The sequence below is a fragment of the Palaemon carinicauda genome, chromosome 36 (genome assembly GCF_036898095.1).
Source record: "Palaemon carinicauda isolate YSFRI2023 chromosome 36, ASM3689809v2, whole genome shotgun sequence".
NCBI classification, from domain to species: domain Eukaryota; kingdom Metazoa; phylum Arthropoda; class Malacostraca; order Decapoda; family Palaemonidae; genus Palaemon; species Palaemon carinicauda.
In genome coordinates, this window is record NC_090760.1 from 15941088 (window position 1) to 15951187 (window position 10100).

Here is a 10100-nt window from a genome sequence, read left to right on the forward strand (position 1 = left end):
GGGGAAGAAGGTTAAACGTTTCTAGAGTTTTATTCTTGTTCCCAGGCTTTATGCGGTGAGAGATTTTAAACGTAGTTTATTTGATCTAGTGTTTAGTCTCTTTTCCAGCCACTGAATTCTTTATCTTTCATTATGTTTTTCTGTTACATTGTAATACTGTTTTCGCAATTACTACCTTTTAATGAAGGATAGGATTGCGTGTTTCAGGTACAAACCACTTAAAGTTTCGAGTTTAGTGAAATAAGTGCAAACAGAAAATCAAAAGTGATAAAGTGATATGCGCAAAGTGTTACAGTGTTGCGTTCGAGGGTTCGTCTGTTCGTGCCAGTTGTTCACCTAGTCCGATACCTCTTACAAGCTCCCAAGCCCAGGGGAGAAGTAATGTCGAAGGACTTATGGGTTCCACAGGCCTTGATCGACGAACAGACGTTTCCCTCCGTGGTTTCGGGTGTATCTACACACGTTGCCGACGTGATCACCCCACCCACACAAAGACGAGAGAGCCCATTTATTCCTCGTCTGCGGAAGAGGTTTCTCGCAGAAACCATGGACCAAATCTTGCAGCTTTTAAGTGCAAGTCGGTCCCTTCCGCGCAAGTCCAACGGCCTAGGTGTAGCCACTGGGTCAGTTCGGACTCGCTGCAGTACGACAACTGCACACCTCCCAAGAGAGGCAAGGTGGTACCGCAACAGGCAGTAACTCCGTCTGTTGCCGCACCAGCTGTTTTAGACCCTCAGTCACAACGGACAGTAGCTCCGTTTGTTGTTGTCTTTCATAGACCCTAGTGGTCCATGCTGCAGACTATACAGTCTCAGCTTGCTCCTTCATGCAGGAGTATCGTGCTGGAAGGTTGACAATGCACCTGTTAACCTACAACCCGCCGAGGTTGTGCGCTCAGCAGATACTGCGGCTGCCTGCTCCCACCCTCCACCTGTGAGAGCTCCACCACCGATGCGCAGTCCACCCTGCCAGACGCATGTTCTTGCTGCACCATCTGCTAACATGCGTGAGCTACCGCATCAGCAGTGGGAAGGTTCTGTAGAGCTGCCGGGTTCCAGCACTATGCGGCATTCTCCGCAGCCCATGCAGCATGCTCTGCATACCTTACAGCATGCTCCGCATACCATGCAGCATGAGCCGCATACCTTACAGCATGCTCCGCATACCATACCGCATGCTCCTCAACCCACCGCAGCCCCTCCCACGCACCAGCACTCTGCTTTTGTTGTTGCCAGCTCCCACACTCCGACTGCGGAGAAGGTTGACAATGCACCCGTGGGCCTACTCCTCCCACGGTTGTGCGCCCGGCATGGCTTCCTGCTCTCACACTCTTGTTGTGAGAGCTCCTCCACCCATGCACAGTCAACCCTGCCAGATGTATGATGACTCCCACACACAGAGCACTCCGTTGCCGTGCGTGAGTTACCACAAGCTGCCGTGTTTTGACACGGTGTGTCAGCCTCCGCAACACACTGTGGTTACCGCCACTCGCCAGCAGCAAACTAGTCAGTCAGGAGTTGAGGCTTCCCCACACAACTTTGGTTGTTGCCAACTCACAGACTGTCATACAGTTACATGACGTTGCCTTCTGGTCTGCTACTTATACACCAGTGCTGTATGTCCTCACGCTCCTGTTGTGGTTGACAGTTCAGTTTTTGACAGTTCACAGACTGTCAAGCAGTTTCATAACGTTGCCTTCTGGTCTGCTGCTTTTGCACCACTGAAACCCTCACTGAGAGAACCTAGCTTTTCTCGGATATGGTTCCTGTAGATGAGAAAGTGCTGTTCTCCCTCCTTCTGATATTCCCTTGAGGACTCTGTCATTTGGAGAGGAGCCTTAAGCTGCTTAGCCTCCTATGGACTTTTATTTAAGCATAACATGCTTCCAGGGAGGGTAAATGGTTCCGCTTCAGTCGCTAACCCCGTCTGTTGCCACACCTGCTCCCATAGACCTTGGACTTTGTTGCAAGACATGCAGTCCAAGCTTAGTCCTTGATAGAGGATTTTTTACGGAGAAGACCCTTCTTGCCAACGTCCTTCCTACCGGTTGGTTGTACGCCCTGTTGACGCTGAGGTATCCTACTCACGTCCGCCAGTTGAGATGGTTCCTCCACCGGTGCGACCCAGTGTGGGTTGCCAGTCGCACGTTGATGTTATGCTACTCTCGGAGGTGGTTGTGGACGTTCAGTGTGTCACTGGGAAGACGTTCAACAACCAGCAGAGGTGACTTTTTGTGACGCAGTGCGGCAACCTCAGCAACCCGATAAGGGGTTGTCTGTACTACCCAGACAGTCTAGACAGTTTCGGGTTGTCGCTATACTTCCTCGCTTCCCCATGGTTGACAGTTCACAGACTGTGCAGCAGTACCATGATCTTGTGTCCGGCTCCGTCACGCATCCACCAGTGCGACCGGATTCAGCGAGTCAGACGTTGCCCACTCCGTTGCCGTTTCCTCATCAGTTTCGGATGAGGAACCCTCTGATGAGGACATGGCTGAACAAGAAGATCAATCCCCAGCCCTGCTATCCATCCAGAAGATGCTGAAGAAGGAATACGGCCCTGTCAGGCTGTGGATGAGTCTGGTTAGGACACTGTCATCCGTGGTGCATTTGGTGTCACTTGGAAGACTACACCTCCGTCCTCTTCGGTTTCATCTAGCTCTTCACTGGAAAAGGACAAGACGCTAGAAGCGGTCTCGATCCCGGTTTCCGGAAGATAAGTCTGGTCTAACCTGAGGAAAGGACTTTATCAACCTTTTATAGGGTCTTCCCCTGACTGTTCAGACTCCCAACCACGTTCTCTTCTCAGACGCATCGGACGTAGGCTGGGGTGCGACCTTAGGCGGTAGGGAATGCACGGGATTATGGAACTCGCGTCAAAGGACAATGCATTTTAACTGCAAGAAGCTTCTGGCAGTAAGTCTGACCTGGAAAAGCTTCAGGTCTCTCCTTCAAGACAAAGTAATGGAGGTCAACACGGACAACTCCCTGCTTTGATGTTCATCTCCTAGCAAGGAGGGACCTACTCTCTGACATGGTGCGAGTTCGCTAGTGACCTCCTCTCCTGTTCAACAGGTCTAGACTTTTCACTAGTAACAAATTTCTTCCAAGGCAACTTGAATGTCTTAGCAGTTTGTCTCAGTAGGAAGGGACAATAATTCCAACATATTGGACCCTCCACAGAGATGTATGCAAGAGACTTTGGGTCACCTGGGGCCAGCCAACCATAGATCTCTTCGCAACCTCGATGTCCAAGAGGCTCTCAACAGACCCAGCAGTGGTTCTTTTAGATGCCTTTCTACTAGATTAGTCTCATCTAGATCTATATGCATTCCCTCCGTTCTAGTTTGTCAACAAGGTACTGCAGAAGTTCGCCTCTCACGTTGGGACAAAGTTGACACTAGTTGCTTCCCTCTGGCCCGCGAGAGAATAACTTACCGAGGTACTTCGATGGCTAGTAGACGTTCCCAGAACTCTTCCCCTAAGGGTGGACCTGCTACGTCTGCCACGCGTAAGAAGGTACTCCAAGGCCTCCACGCTCTTCGTCTCACTGCCTTCAGAGTATCGAAAGACTCTCGAGAACTAGAGGTTTTTCGAAGGAGGCAACCAGAGCGATTGTTAGAGCAAGGAGAACATCCACCCTTAGAGTCTACCAATCGAAGTGGGGAATCTTCCTAAACTGGTGCAAGTCAGTATCCGTATCCTCGACCAGTACCTCTGTAACTCAAATAGCTGACTTCCTCTTATATCTGAGAAAAGAGCGATCTCTTTCAGCTCCCACTTTCAAGGGTTACAGAAGCATGTTGGCATCAGTCTTCCGTCACAGAGGCTTAGATCTTTTTAACAATAAAGATCTACAGGACCTCCTTAAGTCTTTTGAGACCACGAAGGAGCGTCGTTTGGTTACACCTGGTTGGAATTTAGACGTGGTTCTAAGATTCCTTATGTTAGACAGGTTCGAACCACTTCAATCAGCCTCCCTGAAAGATCTCACCTTTAAGACTCTTTTCCTGATATGCTTTACCAGCTAAAAGAGTCAGTGAGATTCATGCCTTCAGCAAGAACATCGGATTTTCATCCGAAACGGCTACATGTTCTACATCTTGGTTTTCTAGCCAAACACGAGCTGCCTTCTCGGCTTTGACCAATATCGTTCGTTATTCCAAACTTTTCGATATGGTTGGAAATGAACTAGAAAGAGTATTATGTCCTGTAGAGCTCTTAAGTTCTATTTTAAAAACCTTTATGAGGCCCGTCTGAAGCTTTATGGTGTTCAGTTAAGAATTCATCTTTGCCTATGTCAGAGAATTCTTTATCCTATTATTTTCAGACTGTTAATACGAGAAGCTCATTCCCTTCTGAATGAGGAAGACCAAGCTTGGCTGAAGGTAAGGACACACGAAGTTAGAGCTATCACAACTTCCGTGACCTTTTAATAAAATAGATCTCTGCAAAATATTTTCGACGCAACCTTTTGGAAAAGCTAATCAGTGTTCGCGTCTTTTATCTTAAGAATGTCCAGTCTCTTTACGAGAACTGCTACACTCTGGGACCATTCGTAGCAACGAGTGCAGTAGTGGTGGGGGCTCCACCACTACAATTCCCTAATTCCAGAACCTTTGTAATCTTTCTCTTGAAATATTTCTGGGTTGTCCGGAAGGCTAAGAAGCCTTCCGCATCCTGGTTGATTTGGCGGGTGGTCAAATTCTTTCTTGAGAAGCGCCTAGATTAGAGGTTGTGATGAGGTCCTTTAGTATGGGTTGCAGCCCTTAATACTTCAGCACCTAGGAGTCGCTCAGCATCCTAAGAGGATCGCTAGGCTCAGTAAGGAAGACGTACTTAAAAAGGCAGAGTAATGGTTCAAGTCGACTTCCTTACCAGGTACTTATTTATTTTATGTTTGTTATTTTGAATAACGGCTAAAATAAGATACGGGATACTTAGCTTCTTTGTTAACATGTATGCTGGTCTCCACCCACCACCCTGGGTGTGAATCAGCTACATGATCATCGGGTAAGATTAATATTGAAAAATGTTATTTTCATTAGTAAATAAATTTTTGAATATACTTACCCGATGATCATGAATTTAAGGACCCGCCCTTCCTCCCCATAGAGAACCAGTGGACCGAGGAGAAAATTGAGTTCTTGTTGACAAGAAGTACTTGAGTACCTACTCACAGATGGCGCTGTTGTGTACACCCCCACCTGTATAGCGATCGCTGGCGTATCCCGACCGTAGATTTCTGTCGGGCAACAGAGTTGACAGCTACATGATCATCGGGTAAGTATATTCAAAAATTTATTTTACTAATGAAAATAACATATTTTTTATAAGATTGCTAAGGTTTTAGCTCCTATGCCTTTTGGCAGTATTGTTCAGTCAAAGGCTTAGAGACCTTCCTGCAGAAAAAGTCCCAGTAAGTGGCATATAAGTGGGGGTCAGAAGAGTTTGATGCTTTAACTGTTGAAAACTGCAGTAGCCTCACTTTCAGCTGCCATTATTTTGTTATTTGTAACTATTGGTCCCCAAAATATTTTTCCAGGTTTACTTACCAAAGGCTTAATGTTATGGTTGTTTAGATAAGGGACTGTGATACTGTATTTATTCACTCCTGCCTAGGCATCCAAGAAGCGTACAATGCATGAGTAGTAATTCTCATTGAATCAGTCATTGTTCTGTGGAATACAAACCAACGCTATTTATAGGGGTATTACTTTTGGCAAAGCTGAAAGGACGAACCATTAGAATTTAGTGAGGGTTAACTACACATCCCGTTTGCTGCACCACATGACCTTAGGCCTTTGGTCAGGGTAAAATAAATACCTCCACATGAATCTCTTAGAGATGAAGGCCGTCTTTCTAGCCCTTCAGCAGTTCCATCAGTTCCTGGCGAGTCACTCAGTGGTGGTGATGAGCAACAACACCACGGTAGTAGCTTTTATCAACAAACAAGGAGGTACCTTTTTGCACCCCCTATCCTATCTAGCAATAGAGATACTGAGATGGGCCGAGATTCATTCGATATTACTATCGGCACGCTTCTTTCCAGGCAAGAGGAATGTGCTCACCGATAACCTGAGCGGAGCATCTCAGATAGTGAGTACCGAATGGTCTTTGGATCATCTAGTAGCCAATGAAGTCCCGACTTTGTGGGGTTCTCCGACAGTGGATCTCCATGCAACAGTCCTGAACTTCAAGCTCCCTCTCTACTGTTCCCCAGTTCCAGACCCCAAGGCTCTCTGGCAAGATGCATTCCAACAATGGTGGGACAATATTGACGTTTACGCCTTTCCCCCGTTCTGTCTGATGAGGAGGGTACTCAGCAAGGCCAGCATATCGGTCAACCTCTCAATGACTCATAGCTCTGTTATGGCATCATGCGGAATGGTTCCCGGACCTTCTGCAACTCATGACGGAGCCTCCAAGAGAACTCCCTCCACGACATGAGCTACTCAGACAACTACAGAGTAACATCTACCTCAAAGCCATAGCTTCGCTACGACTTCACACCTGGAGACTATCCAGCATCTCACTCAGAGAGGATTTTCACAACAAGTTGCGAACAGGATGTCTGGATACCTGCGGAAATCATCAGCAGCATTCTACCAGGCAAAGTGGAATGTCTTCTGTGATTGGTGTCGTGAAAGGAGTATCTTTCTACTTGATGCCATATTCTAGTAAAAGTGGAGTTCTTCTTGCATTTGCATGATGAAATGCGCCTTTCAGTCTCGGCGGTCAAAGGCTATCGTTCAGCCTGTAGCCTCGTCCTCAGTCTGAATGGAGTGGACATTTCCTCATTGCTAGAACTTTCCTTACTCATAACTTGGAAGACGGTTTTCCTGCTCGCTTTAGCCACAACCAAACGAGTCAACTTCATGGCCTCTCATTCGATGTCGTCCATTCAAAGGGATGGGGTGAGGTAGTGTTCAGCTTTGTCCCTGATTTTGTTGCCAAGACTCAGAACCTGGGAGTGGCGGATCCCCGATTCGACTACTTCTGGATTAAGAGTCTCTGCTGTGTAACAGGCGCCCCAGACCATCTCTTACTCTGCTCAGTGAGGAATTGTAGGCTTTACCTCAAAAGAACAGCAGCAGTGTCCCCGAGTGTCTGCACTGTTTGTCAGCACAGGGAGGAATGAGAGGAGGATCACCAAGAACACCATCTTTGTTTGGATTCGCAGGGTTATAGATCATGCCCTGATTCCAGATCCTCTCCGTCACATCGCCCTAGAGCCCACGATGTCAGGGGTGTAGCTACGTCCCTGGCCTTCAAAAGAAACTTTTCTGTGACGCAGGTTTTACAGGCTCGGGAATTATGGTAAAAATTATGAATTGACAATGTGGATTTAAACCAAAGACAAAGAAAACTATTGAGTTTAATAAGTGAAATTATAAATGTTGAACTGCCGTTTCTCGTCTTGAGAGGAAATCACCCGAAAAGCTGTCTCCGGATGTATGCACCACTTCCTCTCCACAGTAACTCATCTACCATATGTAAAGGACCTAAAATAATAATAAAAAAGAATATACGCCTCTTGAAAAGAATCAATTTAACGTAAGAAATTAATCGACAAATTTAACGTGAAGGGAATGAAATTCAGCAAGCTAGCTTCGTAAAAACGTAAATTTCGTAAATGAACACTCGTTACTAAATTAGAAAAATATATATAAATTACGTTCGTAGTTAATCTTAGTCAAAATGAAAATAATGGTTTACAAACCAAAGGCACAAGTATAATGGTAATTACAATGCTAAAATCCTTTACTTTAATTTTTTCGACGTGTTGGCGACCATAATTTAAACTATAACAAGCGTAAATTATATCTAAGAAACAGATCAATCCTATTGAGCCTGCATAAGGTCTCTCAACTGACTTACGTTTCTTTAGATCCTGGTCTTTCGTGGATAGATGATAAGTCCAGTTGCTCGTGTTGCTTCTCTCCGAACATGAAGTCTTATCGCTCGGCCTAGGTGGAGTTTATCGCTCCATGACACTTGAAACTTTCAGGGTAAAAAATTTCAGAAAATCTCCGTTCCGGACTGCTTTCTGTGTTGGTCTCTGACTCTACCCCGCTGGGAATCTGTCTTACTGCAATCTGCCCTACTGGAATCTGCACCGCTGAATATAAATACTCAAAAGGCACAGTGAGTGGATATTTAACTGTCAAACAGTCAGTTTAAAGAACTATTCAGGCTCAATAGTAAACAAAGTCGCAAATTATCCTATAGCCATAAAACAAATTACCATTAAACAAATGCCCATAGTTCCAACCACCACCAAAGTAAACAAAAGACATAATGTACTTTTCAATACAAACAAAAATATACGAAAAGCATAAAGATATTTCTTTACACTCCACACCAAGGGTTCTACATTTAATTTTTTGTTAAATGTAGAACTCTGGAATAGCTAGAAAAATTTCAGCCTTTTCTTTTACAGGAATGGAAGTGCTACACAACTTTCACAGCCTATTACCTGCAAGACTTGACCCACAGGAGGCTCGATACGTTTTCTATCAGGCCTGTAGTGGTTGCACAACAGCTGGTCTAATACGTTAAGCTACTTATTAGACAAGTAGCAGAAGGTTGAGGGTACTGTTACCTGGTTTTAGTCTGCGTGAATGAAAAGGTATGACTGTCTCTTATTCTTTTTTTATTCTCCCTTCTCCCTTCTCTTTGGGAAAGCAGCAGCCTGGGTTCTGTGCACTAGCTGACCTCAAACCACTGCAGGTAAACCGTGCTCCCTTGTGGACCTAGTATTGTGTCAAAACTGTTGCGTCCTCATACCCTGGCGAAGTGGTATTGGGAACGTCTTGGTAACGACAGTTTTTCCTACAAAGACTCGGAATAACTTTTATTTTGACAGTGACACTGTTTATCTCAACACAGCTTGCGCAGGCCACAGATCTTGCGAAGCAAGGTTTATCGAGGTATTAGGGATTACTTATATTTGGTACCAATCTACTCAAGATAAGGAGCCCCCGGGTAATGCCAAAAATACCAGATTGGCAGGGACGTCCACCCTCCTAATGAGTGAGTCGCCCCTAATAAATAGCGTAGGTTTGTATTCCAGTTACGGAACAAATGACAATTTCGGAGATAATTTATATTTTTCTTAACGATACAAACCTTTAGCTGTTTATACAAACTTACCCACTGACCCTATCCCCCTTGAAGCCCTACCTCTAAGCAAAGTGAGCTCAATCACAGGTGTGGAAGTGCTCTTAACCCCTGCTAACTAGCAGGATGGGTAGTTAACCCTCGCTAAATTTTACCTAATTAGTAGGTAAATGTTTATATCATTAGGAAAAATACAAATCATCTCTGAATTTGTCATGTTAGTTTAGGTAAATGATATTACGTGATACAATTTTTAATAATCAATTGTTTTATGTTCTTCAACAGCTAGACCCCAAGAGAGTAAACACAGCCAAAGGAAAAGAAGACCACGAATTATCCATGTTAGTGAAAAGAGTGAAGAATAAAGCCAAGAAGCCTAAGTAACTTAATTGTTAATTAGCATGTGTATATTGTTAATCTCTTATAAATATATTTATTAAGTAAATTTTATCTGAGTTCTGTGTTTCAGTTAACATTTTGTGGTCACATGAATTGTTTGTAGCTACATCTCATATGCATATTTTGATGCCATGCTTTTCTTTTTATAAAATTTGCTAGTTGCTTGTATTACAAGTAAATTTAATGTGTAAATCATAATTACCATTAATATAAGTTAATGGCCATTTCAAAAATGTTTAATTTACGGTAAAAGATTCTGGTTCATAGATACCCCCCATGACATCCAGCAAAATACACGATTTCAAGCATTGAATGAAGACTTGTAGCAGATAACTGTACTGTATGTAGTATCATATCAATAAAGAAATACAGGAATATTCATTCAGGGTTCATAGTTTTCTGGTAGCATTTTGTAAATGCTGAACATTCCATGGCACGGATGACTGCAAATGTTAAGCGTCAAATCCAGCCAAGTGAAATAATAGCGTTGTGAGGTGAACCATAGTGTGGATGTATAGAATAAGAGCTGTTAAATTTCTTTCACCTCTACCAATCTGGTCTTGTGTAGAGTAAATCAGG

The 10100-nt window shown here is 44.4% G+C and overlaps 1 protein-coding gene across 1 annotated transcript in view; it reads left to right on the forward strand.

Moving 5' to 3' along the window:
* The window catches only part of LOC137628771 (uncharacterized), a 79459-nt gene extending 69882 nt beyond the window's left edge, over nt 1-9577 (forward strand). Inside the window, exon 11 of the mRNA XM_068359974.1 lies at nt 9408-9577. Coding sequence (XP_068216075.1) covers nt 9408-9506 — 99 coding nt within the window. The 3' untranslated portion in view covers nt 9507-9577. The remainder of the gene's footprint in view (nt 1-9407) is intronic.
* Nucleotides 9578-10100: the final 523 nt, after the last annotated feature.